The sequence below is a fragment of the Rana temporaria genome, chromosome 5 (assembly GCF_905171775.1).
Source record: "Rana temporaria chromosome 5, aRanTem1.1, whole genome shotgun sequence".
NCBI classification, from domain to species: Eukaryota; Metazoa; Chordata; class Amphibia; order Anura; family Ranidae; genus Rana; species Rana temporaria.
In genome coordinates, this window is record NC_053493.1 from 243,518,130 (window position 1) to 243,539,653 (window position 21,524).

General features: G+C 42.8%; 1 protein-coding gene across 1 annotated transcript; it reads right to left on the minus strand.

Annotated features, from left to right (window-relative positions):
• Positions 1-2,378: 2,378 nt before the first annotated feature.
• LOC120941214 (mas-related G-protein coupled receptor member D-like) lies at positions 2,379-5,725 on the minus strand. Its single transcript, XM_040354518.1, has 2 exons — positions 5,683-5,725; positions 2,379-3,477 (listed from the first exon to the last, which is right to left on the minus strand). The coding sequence occupies exon 2, from the start codon at positions 3,360-3,362 to the stop codon at positions 2,379-2,381; it is 984 nt and encodes a 327-aa protein (XP_040210452.1). The 5' UTR covers positions 3,363-3,477; positions 5,683-5,725.
• Between the last annotated feature and the right edge of the window lie 15,799 nt (positions 5,726-21,524).

The following is a 21,524-nucleotide window of genomic DNA, read 5'->3' on the forward strand; positions in this document are numbered from 1 at the left end:
CACCTCAAATTCTTAAACAACATTATATTTTTATAGTAGCCATGTGCAAATGAAGGACAGGTTTAGGTAATGAAAAAATTAGCTTGGTTTAAAGTGGTTCTAAAGCCTTCCCTCTTTTTAGCTTAATGCACTCTCTGAATTAAGGTAAAAAACCTTCAGTATGTAGCTCCCCCACATATTCGAAGCCTAATCTCAATCCAGCGCTGTGCACGAGGCACAGGCTCTCTCTGCTCTCTCCCTCCTCATTGGCCCCCACTGCTGGCAATCACAGCCAGTGAGGAGGGAGCAACGGGTGGGGCCAAGCCACACTCTGTGTGTATTATAGACACATCAAATGGGGTTCAGGAGCAAGCAAATTTAAGTGCCCTAATAACAAGCTGCTTGTCATGGGGGCACTTGGTGGGGGAGAGGAGCCAGAATCACTGTCAAGGGGACCCCAAAAGAGGGGAATCAGGGCTGCTCTGTGCAAAACTGTTGCACAGAGCAGGTAAGTATAACATGTTTGTTATTTTTTTATGTTTACAAACACTTTAAGCAATACTTTCTCCAGCTAAAGTAAGATCCTACTTGCAGATTCATATTCTGAAATTCCTGAGTGAATCATATCTCCTTGTTCAACTAGATAATTGTCGGTGTGCTTTGCTCTTGAAAGAAAATCTAGAAGGCAACTGTAAGGTTAGTTTAGCTTGATGTGTTAATTGTTTTGTTGCTGTTTGAGTCATCATTCTCATCATCTTCCTTAGGGATGAGCTTCGAGTTCGAGTCAAACCCAGGGTGGCTTTGGCCAATTATGTCTCAGGTGGTTTAGTACACACCCCACACTATATAAGGCCAATCCACTGTACCTTAGTAATCCTTTATGTTACTGCCCGCTTCCTGTATATGGATTCATCGGGTAGTGTGTGGGTATTCCGTCACTTCCTCGATGCCGCAATGTCTCCTGGGAGCTTTTGTCATTGTTCCCAGAAGACATTGCGGAGGTCTGCTGCGAGTTATCGCAGGATTAAGAAAGAACTTTAAGCAGTTCTTTATAAATCCCGCGATAACTTGAGGCAGACCTCCGCAATGTCTCCTGGGAACTATGACAAAAGCTCCCAGGAGACATTGCGGCATTGAGGAAGTGACGGAATACCCGCACACTACCCGGTGAATCCATGTACAGGAAGCGGCCAGTAACATAAAGGATTACTAAGGTTCGCCTGCCCCTGACAGTGACTCGAGCTGGGCATCGCCGCTTAGTAAAGCATTGGCTCGGCTGCTCTAGTCCTGCAAAGGGAACTGCGTTCCTGCTGTGAAAAAAGTGCAGGGACTCCGTTCCCACACGTTCCCGCAGGACTTGAGCCCTGGTTGCGGCGGTGGTTAAAGACAGAGAGAGAGACAGTGTCATTTAATTTGAGTTAGATAGAGCAGGCAGGCGAGTCAGTTAGCTTCAGTTACAGTGTGTAGAGGATATATATGCATCCTAGGTGTTGTATTTATATTTATACACTGTATTCAGTTTAGCTAGATCCATTCCTGTTATTCTCTTCATAATATACTGACAGGCAGCCAGGTGATTGTGCTAGCTGCAGTATTTTCACTTAGGCTTCGTACACACATCCGAGGAACTCGACAGGCGAAACACATCATTTTGCTCATCGAGTTCCTTGTGAAGCCGCCGAGGATCTCGGCGAGCCAAATTTTCCCATTGGCCCGACAAGATCCTTGGCGGTTTCCTCGTTGAAAAGTGTACACACGACCGGTTTCCTCGGCAAAAAAAAAAATCCAGCAAACTTCTTGCTGTTTTTCGCTGAGAAACTCGGCCGTGTGTACGAGGCCTAAGTGTACTGTGTCCGTTGCACAGTGTGCACCTAAAGTTTACCTGAATACAATTGCTGGTGTTCTCATACAAATACAGGCAGGGAGCTGCAGTATTTTGTTTTAGTGTCCTTTGCACAGTGTGCACCTAAAGATTACCTGAATACAATTGGTGGTGTTCTCATACAAATACAGCATGCCATTTTTCTCAATGATTTTCATCCATATTGCTGGGACCAGACATTATAGCCGCAAGCAGTTTTAAATGACTTTTATTCCTTTAGAAATGTCATTTTGTGCAGGGACAGTTCTAAACACGGGAAACACATGCCACTTCACAGGCATACTGTAGACACCCCCAGGTATGATATTTAAAGGAATATTTCACTTTTTTTTTCACTTTAAGCTTTATTAAAATCACTGCTCCCAAAAAAACTTCCATTTTAAAAAAAATTGATACATGTCCCATGGGGCAGGTCCCGGGTCCCCAGACCCTTTTTAGGACAATAACTTGCATATTAGCTTTTAAAATTAGCACTTTTGATTTTGAATGTTCGAGTCCCATAGACTTTAATGGGGTTCTAAAGTTTGTGCGATCCTTCGGTCCGTTCGAAGGTTCTGGTGCAAACCGAACCGGGGGTGTTTGGCTCATCCCTAAAGGCTCTTTGGAGGGCTTCCTGGATCGAGTGAGGAGTCTTTTGTTTCCATTTCCTTCCAACAATAAAGTAAATGTAGGGATTGGCGGCGCAGTTAAGCACTGTGCAGTAAGTTGATACATAGAAATTAATAACAGTTGCCGAATCTGTTGGTGTTAATTTCAAGTATAATAAAAACGACAAAAACGTAAATGGAAGAACTGATAAAATGAATACAAGAACTGCAATAAGGATGATGATGTACAGTTTAGGTGTGTATCGCTGGTTTAATGACCTCTTTACTTTGATGAGCAAGGTGAAGCTGGAAATTACCATAATTGGTAGGCAGATGCCAATGGCTAAAATAAAAACTATTATTTGAACTGCTAAACATTGTGAGGTTTGTTCCAAGAAGGCATCTTCTGTACACGCAAGGTTCTTAAGGAGACTTTCCAAAGAGCCAAGGATCCAAAGAGCAATGCACATAATAGTGGACAAGTTCCTGGGGCGATGGCTTCGGTACCAAAAGGGGAACAGAACAGAGCTACATCGTTCCATGCTGACAGCTGTAAGGATATACATTCCGGAATACTGCATTGTATCATAAAATATTTCTATGAATAAATATAAACTCTCCTTCCCTATAAAATCAGGATCTGTCCCCTTGATTGTGTTTATCTGGAGCATCAAAAGCAAGGTAGTAAATATAATAAACAGGGCGTCAGCTACCGACAGATTCATAATATAAACTTCGTATTTGTTTCTCTGGTTCTTGAAGCACAGGTACCAAAACACAATAACATTTCCAACTAGGCCAACGATACAAAGACATAGTGCTACAACAACCACTATGGTGACAGGTATGTACGAATTTTCCAAATAGCTTCTATATGGTTTATCCTGGGTGTCATTCATGCCGGTTACATTCATGTTTTCTTTAATATTGGTATTAATATTCCAACTGTGTTATTAGAACGTATCTTCTTTTTCCGTCTGTGTTAAATACATTACCACAAATGATTATTAGTAAATCCGAAGTCAGTACCTGAGGATAGATAGCTATTATTAAAAAAAAATTGTATAAAGATAGTGATTTTCATTTTTCAATTAATTTAGAAATTCATATCCTACCAAATAATGCAGCAGCATTAAAGTGAAATCATTTTAGGACAGGAACAACGATAATTGCAATTTGCTGTCCATAACCACCAGATTTATCTTTTCATCTTTGCAGAGCAGATTGCAAAATAAGGAAAACATAACATGCTGGTTGACAACAAGTGAGAAAAAATATTTCCAAAGGGGAAACATGAAAAAAAATTGTCCAAATTGGGAGAACTCACCTCTACTCCTGTTCCAGTGACCACTGTAAAGATTGGAAGATTTTGAAGTCTTCTTTATATAATACCTTTCTATCTTTTCGACAATGGTCACCAGCAAATAAAGTGAAAGTGAATCTCCCACCTGGGAACACAGACAGCGATAAAAACCAGACAAAGGTTCCAACCCTTCTCCACTATGTCCACAACTAAAGATGTCTGGGCTGGAGTTTCACATTAACCAATATATTCTTTAAGACTGACCAAACATATTTTATATATATATATATATATATATATATATATATATATATATATATATATATATATATTGTTATGTAAATTCACCATGTTGTGCTCAAAAACGTACAAGTATGAAACTACCACCAATAGTGTAATTTTTTTAGCGCAACACTGAATTTGTATTTTTGATATTTTAAGATGATATCCCCTATTGTGTTTGCAACTTATTTTTATTTTCAGTAAAAAAATTAAAATATGTGCATGTTTTTTCTTTATATATGGTTATAAAGTGTGTAGGCTACAATGTGTAGGCTACAATTTATATCCCAGAGGTGCAGTTAATACAGGCTATGTACAGCTCAAAGGGACTGACTGCTTTCTAGCAATTGCCTACCCCTTGTAATATTTGGGCAGATGAATGCATACAAGATAAATGGCAGTGGTGCTTACAATCAATTGATAAGTATGTATGTTACTACATTAACTAAAATGTAAACTTTTGAACACCATCTAAAATGTTTTGAGTGCTCTCCCCTATGTCTGCTCTTCTCTACTTCACACCCAGATGTACTTTCACCTGATTCTATTGTTTAGTTTTGTGATATGTATAGACTTTCAGTGTATGACCCTGAGTAATGACTACGTGCATTCTCATTGGACACATGCTAGCTATATGATTTACATTGCATTGCTTTCTGTATTGAACACCTGTCCCTTACTCATGTCATGTTATTTTACTTTATCAAAATATTAATAAAAACATATTTGACTCTAAAATGTTTTGAGTGAAGAGAGCTCAGAAAAGGCTAAAGCTCGACTAATATGCCCCCTTTTTAATTTAATCCACCAATTTTAAAAGTCTCAAATTTTCACTTCCAGTTTCTCCACTCTTTTAAATCTTGCCTGAACTCAGTCTGAGGCAAGACATAATAAAGTCTACTGGCAATCTATCACACTGTAACAAAGGGTGTAGTGCTGGGGCAAGCATTGGTTAAAATGTAAAGGAGCAAGTCAGTGGAACCAGGCTATGACATCGGGGGGGGGGGGGGGGGTTGGGGGTCCGGACAAGGGAAGGATAGAGCCTTTGCAACTGAATGCATGGGCTAGTATCAATGGTGGTGCCCACATAATACTGCCCAGAAGGTTGCAATCCAGCTTGATCAACTAAACACTGCCCCTAGTGGCTGTGATGTTTTAGGCCACATCCTATGTAGCCTAGGGTAAAATCCAGCCCTGGGTACAGGCAGAATCTGGAAGAATACTGAAACTGAATAGTATAACACCTTTTATGACATCTCCAGTGCCAACTTATCTGCAGAAGAAACAATATAAAGTGGCAAGCTTTTCTTACCTATTCAATAGCAATAGTCCTTATGAGTTTTGCCTGATTGCATTTGCACGTTTGTCATAGACAGTAGACAATAATCTGATCTAGTTGACAACAGCTGGATCATGAGATTGTCTTTTAATGCCTACAGGCCTTGCTTATGATCCGGAGACAGATTTGAACGTGGAAAATAGAAATCTTGCTGCCAAAGTATCAGCAAGATAGAGGTGAGTCAATCAGGGGGCATCTACCCAAAACTAAAATATGAGTGGTAAAACCACGTTTGTTAAAAGAAAAAAATGACGCGGGATTAAAGGGGTTGTAAAGGATTTTTTTTTTTTTCATAATAAGCATCCTTTACCTGCAGACATTACTCTTTTCACTTCCTCATTGTTCGTTTTTGCTCAGAAGTTGCTCTATTTCTTCTCTGTTCTGTTCACTTCCTGCTTGTCTGATTGTTACTCACCACTGTGAAGGGAGACTTTACTGCGGTGGTCAGTGACGTGCTTGCCCCCTCCTGGGAACTACATCTGTGCGGCAGGACGCTCTCTATGTGTTAGAGACTTCAAGTAGGTGTGAATTACTGGGTGTGCCTCAATGCATACTGGGAAATGTAGTTCTTACATGAAGGAGCGATGCAAAACAGGAAGTGAATGAGAGAATAGAAACTAGAAAGCCGGAGGTGATATAGATGAAGGAATTTAATAGGTATTTACTCATTTTTTAACAGATTAATTACACTATTCTGCCTGTCTACCTTGCAGACATTAATTTTAGGCAAAACATATTTTTCCTTTACAACTCCTTTAACTGAATATTTGCTACAAAATAGTTTTTTTTTTAATATATAATTTAGTGTTGAAAAAAACACTTCTATTTCAGTCTGCAACCAACTAAGGTTTTCTAAAATTGGCAAAAAAATCAAGCATGTCTCATTTGTATAGGGATGTTGTGTACACTGTTGGTATATACAGCATTAAAGGGTTAAGCTGGCCTTACACTAGCAAAATTTAGTTTGAACTTTTTTGTCTCAAGAACATTTGTTTAATTTTCTAATCATTAGGTGGGTCAAATTGATATCTGTTTTCAGTGATGAGAAAATTCAAAGGAGACGGATGTAAAAAAATTCTCGAACAAACACATTTCTAGCAGTGTATGTGGTTTTCATTTGGGAAAGTCCATTTGTTTCAAAAACTATTTTTAAAGCAAACAGAATTTTGAATTACTTTCAAATGACATTGGTAAAGTGATTGAATGTTTGTATGAAAATAATTTAAAAATATGATTAGCTTAGGTTGATGCTATTTTGTATAGTGACTGCATAGAGTGTTTTTTTTTTTTTCAATAGGTAAACTAACACTTTAAAATGATTGTAAAGTCTTTTTTTTTTTTTTCTATTAAAATAACAAACATTACTGCATGTAGCGCTTTATTTTATGATGGAGTTCGGTATCACTTAGTATAACACTTAGTGAGTTCCATCTGTGAAGGGTTGATTATATGGATCATGCTGGCCACTTGTTCTGCTGTACGACTCATTTATGTTTTGTGTTTTTTTCTTTTTTTTTTTCTTTCTTGTGTTGTTACTATGCTTATACTATGTTGAACATTTAAATAAAAAGAATAAAAAAAAAAAATGTAACAAACATGTTATACTTACCTGCTCTGTGCAGCCCACATCCTCCTCTTCTTGGATCCCTGGCCCCTTCCTCCTGTCGAGTGCCCCTACAGCAAGCAGCTTGCTACGAGGGGACACAAGCCGAGCTGCAGCTCCATCTATCCATTCAGCCACAGAGCTTCAGTTCAACCCCGCCCCCTCTCTCCTGATTGGCTAACTGAGTTTGACTGACAGCAGTGGGTGGAAGCAAATGGCGTCGCTGCTGTGTCTCAGCCAATCAGGAGGGAGATTCCCAGAGGGCCAATTCACTTGTGGACATCGCTGGATAGAGATGGGGCTCAGGTAAGTATTGGGGGGCTGCTGAACACAGAAGGCTTTTTATCTTAATGCATAGAACGCATTAGGATAAACAAACCTTCTGACTTTACAATCACTTTAAGTGCTGGTTCAGTAGCTGGAGATTGAATTTGCACCACACCCATACTAAACTTGCACAGGACCCTTTTTTTAACCGGTTGAAAATCGCACACCGCATGGATGTGAATGGCCTTCATTAGAAATAATGCTTTTTTAGATGACATACAAATTTATACTTTTCGGATTGCATTGAATCCACACAGAATTGGCTTAGGTGTGAACCACCACTCAAAGTGCCATGTCTTGATTGTGTGAGTCACTAACTGATAGCTCCCAGTGGGACTGATTTCCTAAAACTGGAGAGTACAAAAAAGCTTAATTGAAGAAGCTGAAGTTAGAAGCTGATACCATGCACAGCTGCTCCAGATTCTGCACTCTCCAGTTTTAGTAAATCAAACCCAATGTTTGTTTCCTTTTTATAACATTGGTATTGATCATGCAAGTGGTTGTGAAAAGTAAGAACTGAGTAAGGCCCCTTTCACACCAGTGGCCCGGTCATGTCCGCCTGTCCGTTTTTCAGGCAGACCGGATCAGACCACCCATTGTTCTCTATGGAGCGGAATGTCAGCAGACATGTGTCTGCTGACACCCGCCTGTGTCCGATCCGGTCTGCTAAAAACAGACGGATGGAGATACGTTCGCCATCCCTCCAGGGGATCGGATTTGAGCCAGCGGGAAACGGACAGGCAGTCTGTTTCCATCTGAGCACCCCATAGAGAACAGCAGGCATTGTCTGTGTCTGCTCTGCATAATGGAATGGACACGGACCACTATTTTTTTTTTTTTTCTTCTCTTCTCCTATTCTTCTCTCCGGCCTGAGGATATAGACGGCTGGAGGAGGGGAATGGGGGAAGAAGGGGGTCTAGAGGTAGGGATAAGGGGGGAGGGAAAGGGGGGATAAAATGAGGAAGGAAGTGCTGCGGGGATAAGGAGGGAATTAGTACTTTAGATAAAGAATAAATGGATACTTAGGGGGAGATGGAATACTCGGGTAGTCTGAAATTTAGTTTAAAAGTAGAAAGTATTTGGTCTCTCATAGAGGAGTGGATTGAAACTAGAAGTGATACAGATATTATGAACAGTAAATAGAGCTGAAGAGAGAGAATACATATAATATCCATATATATGTTGATGTATAGGACTGTGTTTAGTCCTCTTCTTATGTTTCCTGTATCACTTTCTTGCTTTTTGTTTTCTTGGAAAAGAAACAAAATAAAAAGGAAAATTTAAAAAAAAAGGAATGGACACGGACCTCTCATCCACCTGCTCAGCTGGGATTTGTGGAGAGATTCCCCACTGAGTAGGTGGATTCGCTTGACAAATTTAGCTCCGTCTGAAAGGGGCCAGAAGTAATATGTGATCTCCAATACAAACAACATGTACAAAATTGTAAAGAAGTTTGCTAAAATCCGGTATCTATGTTACCAGGGGAGGTTTCTTTCAGCAAAAGTGGAGTTATATTATTGGCAGGTTTACTGTAAATGTTATATTATGCTTCTGTATATCTTCTGCATAACTGATTTTTTTAAATCCAGCACTGGGGTCTTAATCATTAACATATATACAAAACAGACAAAATGCATCTATTTTCTAAAGTTGCCATTCTTATCCAATTAAAGCCTTAAAGAACTCACAAATAGTTCATATTCTGTACATCTTATACAGTTCTGATTAGCAATAATTTAGTTTAGAAATGTAAGCTAACATCAATATATATATATATATATATATATATATATATATATATATAAAATGATACAAGCCTAAAATACTAGATCTCACCTGTAATATGTTGTTTTTATGTTTCCAGGTAACTACAAATACTGAATATATTTACACCATTCCAGGACACTCAGCCATTAACTGCTGTGTTTCTATCAGATGCATCGATATGAGATAAATTACTTAAATAGGTAGCTGTGTGTAAGAGATGGAGTCATAAAAAGTACAGAGGTGGAACTACAGCTGATCATAATTAAGCACCAAATGTAAAAATTGAGGTATGTCAGTTTCACTATAGTACCTTAGCCTGTAATTATTGGGAAATACAAGGAAGTAATATGTAAGATTTACATACCAGTGATATGTACGCAAAAATTTACTGGCACAGCAAAGATAGTTACAAAATTACATTTAAGTGTTTTAATTTTTTGTATGTAGGCTACAGACAAGTACAATATACAATTAGCAATGTGAGTAAGGTAGATAGTAAGGCAAACAAACACATTTCTTATTTTATTTTTGATATAGTAAGTAAGTAGCTCAGAAACAGGACACAGGAGGGCAAAAAATTGGAATGGGCGACACACATACATGAAATTGACTCTCGCAGTGACACTGACAGCAGTGTGCAGCAGCACAGATAATGATGACACCTCACCGACACAACACATCCCCCTCCTGGGTCACAGTGACAGTCTCTCTCCAAGCCAGGTGGTCTCTTCAGTCCACTCCAGTCCAAACAGCACTGATAGTCCTGTTCCTAAGTTTCCTTGCTCCCATCCCACATATCCACACGAGGCTCCAGGCGCTTGCACCATGACATCACACAACATGCTCAGGCACCGCCTCCTCCTTGTCTTGGTGATCCTGTCATTAACACACTTCCTACCCATTTTCTATCTATAGTGGAACAGTTTTATCAACCCAAGACAGACCAAGACAAGGATACAGAACACTTCCCCCTCTCCTCTATAACGTATGGGGGAGGTGGTGTGTAGTCCACAGAGAGTGTTTGGAACAATGCTAACTGAGCACAGCACAGGCAAAGAACACAGAAGTCCTGTGCTCACAGGATTTGTGGCAGGATCAACAGATAATTTTTTGCACTTATAGAAATGGTATATCTAACCCCTTCAATGCAGGACACTTTTTTCCTCATCCTGCCCAGGCCAATTTGAATGACAATTGCGCAGTCATGCAATACTGTACCCGAAAATAAAACTTATTTTTGGTGGTATTTAATCACTGCTGGGTTGTTTTAGTTATATGTGGGTTATTGTTTGTATTTCACGAAACTTAAAGTGAAGTTCCAAATTGAACTTTCTCTTTTTTTCCGGAAACCCCCCCCCCCTCTCCGGTGTCACATTTGGCATCTTTCGGGGGGGGGGGTGCAGATACCTGTATAATACAGGTATTTGCAACCACTTCCAGGGAGAGAGTCACTCCACTCCCCCCCCCCCCCACTGCCTTCTGGGAAACACACTGGTCCCAGGAGACCGCAGGGACCACTGGGAAGGCGCCATGCTACTCGTGCATGCGCAGTAAGGAACCAGGCAGTGAAGCCGCAAGGCGGCGGTGGCAGCAGAGAGACGATCGCTTGCTCGTCTTCTGCTGTCGACATCGCGGCGCGCTGGACAGGTAAGTGTCCATTTATTAAAAGTCAGCAGCTTCAGTATTTGTAGCTGCTGGTTTTTAATTATTTTTTTTTCGCGGGACCTCCGCTTTAATAAAAAGTAATTTACAGAAAAAAAAAATACAGACATTTTTTAAAAGAAAAGTCTTGCAGAAAATTCTGTAAATAAGTAATTTTGCGCCTTCACTGATGTGCGCTGATGAGGCTGCACTGATGGGCACTGATGAGGTGGCACTGATGAGGAGGCACTGATGGGCACTGATAAGGTGGCACTGATGAGGAGGCACTGATGAGAGACACTGATAGGTGGCACTGATGGGAGGCACTGATAGCCAGCACTGATGGACACTGAGGTGGCACTGATGGGCAGCACTGATGAGCAGACACCAATGGCCACTGAAAGGCAGCACTGAATTGCATCACTGATTGGCACAGATTGGCATAACTGCTGGGCACTGTTGGGGCTGCACTGAAAATCAGGGCACTGATGATTGGTGCCCAGATTACCTGTACAGGTCTCCCCTGTGAGGAGATGCCGCTGATCAGCTTTCCTCTCCTCACACTCTGTCAGTGTGAAGTGAGGAGTGCCAATAACCGTAATTTCCTTGTTTACATGTGGTTAGCTGTGATTGGACCGTGATCCCCACCCTTTTGCTGGGTTTCCCCATGTTGTTTTTGGATGGTGAAATCATATTAAGCCTGATATGAATTATTCTATACAAAAGCAATTAAAAACAAATTATACCTGTTTGTCCAGGTAATCTTCCATGTCAGATATGCATTCCAGCTTTAATTATAGTTACTGGCAATGTTTTCACTTTAATTTGGTCTTTTAAATGAGACCTTGTAAAAAGATAACAACACAAATTCCTAAAGAAATAAACACATGTAGCGCCTGGTTACTTTAACCACTTAAGGACCAGCCCATGTACATATACGTCCACAATATGGCACGTACAGGCACATGGGCGTATAGGTACGTCCTCGCCTATTAGCGGGTGGGGGGTCCGATCGGGACCCCCCCCGCTACATGCGGAGGTCGGGTCCGCTCGGGGAGCGATCCGGGACCACGGCGCGGCTATTTGTTTATAGCCGCTCCGTCGCGATCGCTCCCCGGAGCTGAAGAACGAGGAAAGCCGTGTGTAAACACGGCTTCCCCGTCCTTCACTATGGCGGCGCATCGATCGCGTCATTCCCTTTATAGGGAAGACACGATCGATGACGTCATTCCTACAGCCACACCCCCAAACAGTTGTAAACACATACTAGGTGCACCCTAACTCCTACAGCGCCACCTGTGGTTAACTCCCAAACTGCAACTGTCATTTTCACAATAAAGAATGCAATTTAAATGCATTTTTTGCTGTGAAAATGACAATGGTCCCAAAAATGTGTCAAAATTGTCCGAAGTGTCCGCCATAATGTCGCAGTCACGAAAAAAATTGCTGATCGCCGCCATTAGTAGTAAAAAAAAATAAAAAAATAAAAATGCAATAAAACTATCCCCTATTTTGTAAACACTATAAATTTTGCGCAAACCAATCGATAAACGCTTATTGCGATTTTTTTTACTAAAAATAGGTAGAAGAATACGTATCGGCCTAAACTGAGGAAAAAAAATGTTTTTATATATGTTTTTGGGGGATATTTATTACAGCAAAAAGTAAAAAATATTGCTTTTTTTTCAAAATTGTCGCTCTATTTTTGTTTATAGCGCAAAAACTAAAAACCGCAGATGTGATCAAATACCACCAAAAGAAAGCTCTATTTGTGGGGAAAAAAGGACGCCAATTTTGTTTGGGAGCCACGTCGCACGACCGCGCAATTGTCTGTTAAAGCGACGCAGTCCCGAACTGTAAAAACACCTTGGGTCTTTAGGCTGCATATTGGTCCGGGGCTTAAGTGGTTAAGTACAGGTGCTATTTAAATTTAGTGTAGTTAAACTCTGATCCAAATTTGTTATGTGCAAAGCAGGGTCTCTGTCTCAGCTTGGCTGTGCTGTGGGCTCATTCTGTTGTGCAGGGGTGTCCTTCCCACCCCTGTGCAGTAGATGGCAGCAGTGGAGTCAATGTTTGGGTGCTTTTCCCCAGCAGCCAATCAGGAGGGTTGAGCCTCGCTGTGCATGCTGGGGGAGGGTATTTATGGGGCAGGCACCATTGGTTCTGGGTATTGCTTCGTCCAGTGTGGCACCCACCTTTAGGGTGACCACATCACGACACCCGGACGTTGAGGCCTACCTGGCCGGGGCGTGCATGCCACACGGTGTTCCTGGTTCCGGGGCCACGTTGACCCGGAACATCTGAGCAACGATGAGGACCCAGTGAGCGACTGGGTTCCCACCTTCGAGGATCCCAAGCGGTATTACTGTTCGGTGGGGAGTCCGTCTGAGGAGCGCCATTGAGAGGCTGGCGATCCAAAAGGGCCTTGACAAACCACCAGGGATCAAGGTAGCCGGACACTGATGGATTGATCACCTGTTAGTCGGTACCTGGGTGACATTAAGAAGGAGATACAGGTGTAATTCACCTAAGGAGGATTGCCCCCGTAACTGCAGTCAGAGAGGGCCTGTGGCAGAGGCGTCTCCCTGAAGTTCATTTTAAGGAGGGTCTGTGGCAGAGACTTTATCCTACAAATGTTCGAGTGATACTCCGGCTGCCAGGTCAGTGACTCAAACAGGAGTGGCGCAGAGAAGTGTTACGTTTGGGAGCAGGACTGTTTCCCTATCACTAGGCCTGAATTTGCTATTCTCCTTTCTTCCTTCAACTTTACTTTCCTCACCACAAGTTTTATTGTTTTTACCCGGCTGGGCAATAAAGAGCACAGCAAAGAGCTGTGCGGACATTCCTTTACTTCATACTAAATGCACCATTCACCCCTAGGAATTTGGAAGAGCCACAAGGTAAATGTGCCACCCAAAACAAACCAGCAGCTCCTCCGGGGGTAATGCTACACACATCTATAGAAAGTCCATAAGAAAGGGGGCACATTAGGAGCCCACTTGAGTGGGATTGTGGCCAACACAGGGTTAATAGGTTAATAGTTGCTGGAGTATGGGTTGTATCTGTTTAAATGATGTATGTAATTAATATGCTTCTGTTCCTTTAAATTCTGGGATCATCAGCCAGCCAATAGGAGGTGTCGGAAGTTTCTAGGAGCCTGGGAAGGCTTTATAAGGATTGGCTGGGCTGGGAATCTCCCTCTTTCCCTTTGGCAGCAGCAGCTGTGGAACTTGGACTTCTCTGGTCTAGCTGCCCTTCTCTTTAAGGTATGGAGTCCCTCTTTAAAAAACTTTTGGAGAAGGCAGGCAGTGAAGGGGGGGAAGAGTGGCTTAAACGCTGCTTAACTCTGGGGGACATTGTCCCTGAAGAACAACCTGCAGAAGTGGCGTCAGACTCTGGGTTTGTGTCACCCATTGAGCAGCTGAGTGAGAGCGCGTCTGGGAGCAGGGAGCTCCCTGTCAGAGCACGGAGGAGTCAGCCTCCAGAACGCGCAGGGGAATCCCAGTCAGCTGTGGAGGCGGAGCGGAGGGAGCGGCGAATGTGAGGAGGAAGATGGCGGGGGCGGACCCGCAAGCGTGCGCCGCTCAGTGCGGCAGAAGAGGAACATTTCTCAGTCCCCTGCGAGGGGGAACGCCAGGAGAGGCAGGGCTGTGCAGCCCACAGCAAGCGTGGGGAGGGGGCGCCCGCCCCCCCCACGTTCACCCAGACAGCCGCAGGTCTCCGTTTGGGGACAGGAGCCACAAGTCTCACCTTTCAGGCAGGAGCCTGCAGCAGCCATGCTGTGTGAAGAGCCTAGTCCAGCCGTCAGTACACAGCCTCAAGCAGTGGGTGAGTGTGCTCAGTTGCAGGCTCTGAATGTCATTGTAGATTCTCTGTCTTCCCTAGTCAGAACACTGACCCCTGCTGGTCCTGTGCAAACTGCAAGTACTGTGTCACATTTAATGATTAATCCTTTACACAGCACACATCCCATTGCTCCAGTACATCAATCCCCCAATATGGTTATGGCCCCTGGGAGTGTGTCGGGGGAGGGTAACTCCACCGGGAGGGGCAGCGTGCCTGAGGCATGCATGAAAGAAGTGATGCCCTGCGAAATGTCTCCCCTGGGGTATCACTTGAGCACGTTAGTGAAGGAAAAAATTTGGAGGGGGGAATTTATGGACATTCTATCCCTTTTACCCTCCCAGAAGGACTTTATGGCCAAAATGGAAAAAAATGACAAACATGATGATGACAGACGCAGACCCATACCTAGGTCTTTCAATAACTGGTTGCAAGCGTTTTGCATCTTTGCTGGTGTCATGTCGGATAAGTACCCGGAACGCAGTAGTGGTTTGTTCCAACATGTGGATCATATATTGGAGGCATACAAGAGTTTTGGTGGACTTGGCTGGTTCTATTACGATGAGTCGTTTAGACAGAAATTGGCGGTCCATCCCTCATTGCGCTGGGGTATGAAGGACGTCGGCCTTTGGCTAAATCTGCTGGCCCCGCAGAGGTCTGCCATGCCAAAGCCAGCTGCGGCTTCCACTTCTGGCGCAGTTTTCAGGAAAGGAAGCTGTTTCGCGTTCAATGATAGTCAGTGCCGCTGGAATGCGGCTTGTAAATACAGACACGAGTGTTCGTTTTGCGCAGGGGCTCACCCTGCGGCAAAGTGTTTAAAGAAGTCGGCAAATGCTGCTAGTCAAAGTACTAGGGATATTTTTCCAAAAAGCCTGCACGCCAGTGAGGCTGGAAAGTATGCGCCCATGGCTGGAAATCTATCCAGACCAGGAGACGGCGCAATTCCTCAGTAGAGGCTTTGAATTTGGTTTCCCCCTCCCTTCATTCTCAGGGGCAGGATGCACAGTAGTGGATAACTTAAAATCAGTCAGTCAGTTTCCGCAAGCGGTGAGGGAAAAGGTTGTAAAAGAAATTGCGGAAGGTCGCATTGCGGGTCCTTTTGAGCACCCCCCCTTTGACAATTTCCGTATATCACCTCTAGGAGTGGTGCCCAAAAGGGAGCAGAATACCTATAGGATTATACATCACTTATCCTTCCCTAAAGGGGATTCGCTTAATGACGAGATTAATGTGGAACTTTGCTCGGTGAAGTATGCGACTTTCGAGGAGGCGATTGTTAAAGTACGGCAGTGTGGCCAAGGTGCGTTGCTGGCAAAAGCCGATATTAAATCGGCTTTTCGACTGTTGCCCATTGCCCCTGAGGCATTTAATTCGTTAGGTTTTTATTTTGACGGGGCCTATTTCTTCGATAGGTGTCTGCCTATGGGGTGTTCAGTTTCTTTCTCCTACTTCGAGGCATTTTCGTCCTTCTTGCATTGGGTGGTTGGCTTTCGTTCAGGTAGTGACAAAATCGTCCACTACCTGGATGACTTTCTGTTTATAGGACCACAGGATTCGGGGAGTTGTCAGGAGTTATTGCAGGCGTTTCAGGATATGGCGGCGCAGTTTGGCGTCCCGCTGGCGGAGGAGAAAACGTGTGCCCCGGCGACAACCCTGGAGTTTTTAGGCATCTGTATAGACACGTGTAGGATGGAGTTTCGTTTGCCAGAGGCAAAATTGTTGAAATTAAATTCATTAATAGCTTCCTTTCTATCAAAAAAAAAAGTGCTGCTCAAAGAGATGCAGTCGCTGCTGGGAGTCCTGGCTTTTGCTAGCAGGATCATGCCTGTTGGGCGTATTTTTTCGCGTCGTTTGTATTTAGCAATAGCTGGTTTAAAGTCCCTGTTTGCCCATGTCAGGCTGACGAGTTCGATCAAGGCAGATCTGTTGGTCTGGGCTCGGTTCCTGGAGACGTACAACGGCAGATCATTTTTTCAGGAGGAGTTTGTGGCAGCGCCAGATTTCAGATTATCCACGGACGCGGCGGGGTCCAAGGGCTTTGCTGCAATATGGGGAACACACTGGTGCTGTGCAGCATGGCCAGAGTCCTGGGTGGTTCAAGAGGTCACAAGAAACATTGTTCTGTTAGAGTTGTTTCCGATATTGGTGGCTTTAACGTTGTGGGGAGCTCAGTTTGCAAATAAAAGGATTCTGGTGGAAACAGATAATAAAGGGGTCCTCTTTGCCATAAATTGCCTTTCGTCAAAGTCTCTGCTGGTGGTCAAGATTTTAAGGCAGGTCGTTTTTCTTTGTTTACACTTTAATGTCTGGCTAAAAGCTAAGCACACACCGGGAGTGCAAAATAACCTTGCCGATGCGTTATCTCGGTTTCAGATGGACCGCTTTCGCCAGCTGCTGCCGGAGGCGGATGTGGAAGGGATTCGTTGCCCAGAATATTTGTGGGACCTAATCTGGACTTAGTGGCAAGAGCAATACAGGGTTCGGTGGCCCCAAAGACGTGGTTGTGCTACGCTGCTTCTTGGAAGAGCTGGCTATCCTTTGCAGAAGAGCTAGGAATTAGTGATGGCCGCCCTTCCGAGGGGGCTTTATTAGCGTTTGTGGCTTCCTTGATGGAGCAAAGTTTGTCTTTCAGCCATATCTCAAAAACCTTAGCAGGAATATCCTTTTTTTGCCGACTGCGGGGTTTTACGCCGTGCACAGCTTACTTTTCGGTGAAACAGGCCTTAAAAGGGTATAGAAGGGCTAATTTTGTTCCAGACGACAGAAGGCCAATTTCACTTGACCTTTTGGGCAAGTTGTGCGAGACAGCGTCGTCCGTTTGTTTTTCAAGTTTTGAATCCCTACTTTTCAGAACGGCGTTTGTGCTCGCTTTTCACGGGGCGTTACGGATATCGGAGCTACTCCCAAATTCTAAACGGGGGGGGTCGGGCATTTTAGTCGACCACGTAACGGTAGATCCCACGGGAATTCAGCTATGGTTAAGTCGTTCTAAGACCGACGCTTTAGGTAAAGGCGTTAGGATTCGGTTGGCGGCCCAGGGTGTCAAGGCTGTTTGCCCCGTTGACGCGGTGACTCGTTTTTTGGGTGTCAGGCCCCCAGTTCCAGGGTTATTTTTAGTTCACCAGAATGGAGGGCCGCTTACCAAATTTCAATTTGATGCGGTGCTGCATAAGTGCCTGGTAAATTTAGGTTTGCAGAACATGCGAATATCCTCCCACTCTTTTAGAATTGGCGCCGCATCAGAGGCGGCCCGGAGAGGAGTATGTGAGTCAGCCATTAAAGACATGGGGAGGTGGAAATCAAATTGTTTTAGAGTTTATGTTCGTCCTAACTTGTTTGTTTAATTTTCAGGTCAGCCCCGCACGGTTTGGATTCTGGGGCATTCCTACATTCACTGGGCGCATAAGAGAGCGGCCTTGCGGAGGTATTCAACTAATTTATCACTTTGTCCAGAATCATTCCAGGTCTTTTGGAAAAGTGTGCGGGGACTTCAGTGGCACCAACTATATTTTCACTTAAGTAGGCTTAGTCAGCAATGGCCTAAGCCGGATTTATTATTAGTTCATGCTGGTGGGAATGATTTGGGTAAAGTAAGAACCCTGGATTTACTTTTTTTGATGCAAAGGGATCTGCAAAGGTTCTCGTTAGCCTCTCCAGGTACAATTTTAATTTTCTCAGAAATCGTTCCGCGCCTCTCTTGGCTCTCCTCTCCACAGAGGAGGGCCATGGAGAAGATAAGGAAGCGTATAAATCAGGCCATGTGCAAGTTCATGACCCAAATTGGTGGTTTGTCCTACAGACATGTGGATTTAGAAGGGGGTTTTAACGGGCTATACAGGCAGGATGGCGTCCACCTCTCGGACGTGGGAATTGATATATTTAATTTGGGATTGCAGTATGGAATCGAGAAGGCCGCGGAGGTGGGGTGGGGCCGGGCATGATGCTCAGGCCCGGCTTGTGGGACGTGATATGTCAATTATAATTTAAATTCTGCTTGAGTTACAAAAACTGAGCAGTTACACATATTTTGGTTTTGCTTGATTAATGGCAATTTATTGATGGTTGAAATTATGTAATAAAAATGGATTTGAATTTTAAAATTCTTTGTGTTTAAACCAATAAAAGTTACCGCGGCCTTTATTCGCCAATAATGGGTCAGTGTGTTTATTTGTTATTGTGCCTGGAGTAAGGTGGTTGTTGAGGAGTATGGCCTACAGTCCCATAAGAAAGGGGGCACATTAGGAGCCCACTTGAGTGGGATTGTGGCCAACACGGGGTTAATAGGTTAATAGTTGCTGGAGTATGGGTTGTATCTGTTTAAATGATGTATGTAATTAATATGCTTCTGTTCCTTTAAATTCTGGGATCATCAGCCAGCCAATAGGAGGTGTCGGAAGTTTCTAGGAGCCTGGGAAGGCTTTATAAGGATTGGCTGGGCTGGGAATCTCCCTCTTTCCCTTTGGCAGCAGCAGCTGTGGAACTCCCTCCCTCCTCCCCTGTCGCGGTAAAGTTTATGTGGTATGCGTCACCTTGGGATCCAGGGGGGACGTGATATGTCAATTATAATTTAAATTCTGCTTGAGTTACAAAAACTGAGCAGTTACACATATTTTGGTTTTGCTTGATTAATGGCAATTTATTGATGGTTGAAGTTATGTAATAAAAATGAATTTGAATTTTAAAATTCTTTGTGTTTAAACCAATAAAAGTTACCGCGGCCTTTATTCGCCAATAATGGGTCAGTGTGTTTATTTGTTATTGTGCCTGGAGTAAGGTGGTTGGTGAGGAGTATGGCCTACAGTCCCATAGAATAAGAAGGATATCTTAAAGTGTCAGTAAGATATATACACATATACAGTGCCTTGAAAAAGTATTCATACCCCTTGAATTTTCCACATTTTGTCATGTTACAACCAAAAATGACCAACACAAAGGGGCACATAATTGTGAAGTGGAAGGAAAATAATAATGGTTTTCAATTTTTTGGGGAAATAAATATCTGAAAGGTGTGGCATGCATTTGTATTCAACCCCAGTGAGTCAATACTTTGTAGAACCAGCTTTCTCTGCAATTACAGCTGCAAGTCTTCTTGGGGATGTCTCTACCAGCTTTGCTCATTTAGAGAGTGACATTTTGGCCCATTCATCTTTGTAAAATAGCTTAAGCTCTGTCAGATTGGATGGAGAGTGTATGTGAACAGCAATTTTTAAGTCTTGTCACAGATTCTCAATTGAATTTAGGTCCAGATAATCGCTGGGCCATTCTAACACATGAATATGCTTTGATCTAAACCATTTTATTGGGGCTGATTTACGAACCGTTTTGCGCCTTGAGTTGTGGCGCACGACGAGGCGCAACACCCATATGGTATTTACAAAACGTTTGTGCCGGCGGCGTAGCTCAATTCCCCATTTACCAACAGGTTCCAAGCACGCTGCAGCGCGCAATCGGCACGCTACTGTAGACCTGGCACACTGCATTCTCAAGTCAAAATAGATAGAATCTGGAAGTGCCAATATTATGGGGTTGTGGTGGGGTGATATGAGGTAGTACAGTACAAACTGCCCAAGTTGAAAATATGGCCAAAACCGAATGGGAAACAAACTTTTTCTGAACAAGCTTGCTGCACCTGCAAATACGTCTAGAACTGTGCGGGGTCTAGTTGGTCACTGCGCATGCGTAAGCACCATTTACGAGCGATAGGGTGCGCCAGCTTACTGCGCAGGCAAAATCTTGATAAATGTTATGTGGCGCACACACACATTTGTGTGTGTTGAACAGGCGCACCTCATTTATTTTTTTATTGTTGTGTACGCTGGTTCACTTTTATGTCTGTATTTAAAGGGTCACTAAAGGATTTTTTTTAAGCTAAATAGCTTCCTTTACCTTACTGCAGTCCTGGTTTCATGTCCTCATTGTTCGTTTTTGCTCTAATCCTTCTCTGTTCTGGACACTTCCTGGTTGTCTGTTTCCTGGTGACCACAGTACTGGGAGATTCTAGTTTCATTTTCCAAACCATCACTGCTCTATGGCTCTGTCTAGCACAGAGGCAGGATAACATGCAAAAACGAAACTAGATGCAAAAACGAAACTAGATGCAAAAACGAAACTAGAGGTACATTATATGATTGATTTGTATCTATTTGTAATCAATTTGAAAAGGAATCAGTTAACTATTATGTCTCCATACCCTGTAAACAGTCATTTCAGCAAAAAAAAAATTCCTTTACAACTCCTTTAAGTATATTTGTACAAAGGACATGTTAGCATGTGTCGTTGTTAACATGTTACCTGTTATAGCTAAAGTAATGTAAAAATACTCTTGCTTCTCTAGCTCCTCATAAAAGACCATTTAACCTTCCCCCTCTAATACATATGTTTGCTTTGAACTAGTTTTTGCTTTTAAAGAGGAACTCCACACTCCAATGCTCTTTTTTCCTCTTTCCAATACATATGTTTTTTTTGGACTAGTTTTTGCTTTTAAAGAGGAACTCCACACTCCAATGCTCTTTTTTCCTCTTTCCAATACATATGTTTTTTTTTTGGACAAGTTTTAACATTTAAAGGGGAACTCCACACTCCAATGCTCCTTTTTTCTCTTTCTAATACATATGTTTTTTTTGGACTAGTTTTTGCTTTTAAAGGGGAACTCCACACTCCAATGCTCTTTTTTATTCTTTCTAATGCATATGTATGTTTTGGACGAGTTTTAACATTTGCGTGTGTTGAACAGGTGCACCTCATTTATTTTTTTATTGTTGTGTACGCTGGTTCACTTTTATGTCTTTATTTAAGTATATTTGTACACAGGACATGTTAGCATGTGTCGTTGTTAACGTGTTACCTGTTGTAGTTAAAATAATGTAAAAATACTCTTGCTTCTCTAGCTCCTCATAAAATGCCATTTAACCTTCCCCCTCTAATGCATATGTTTGCTTTGGACTAGTTTTTGCTTTTAAATGGGAACTTCG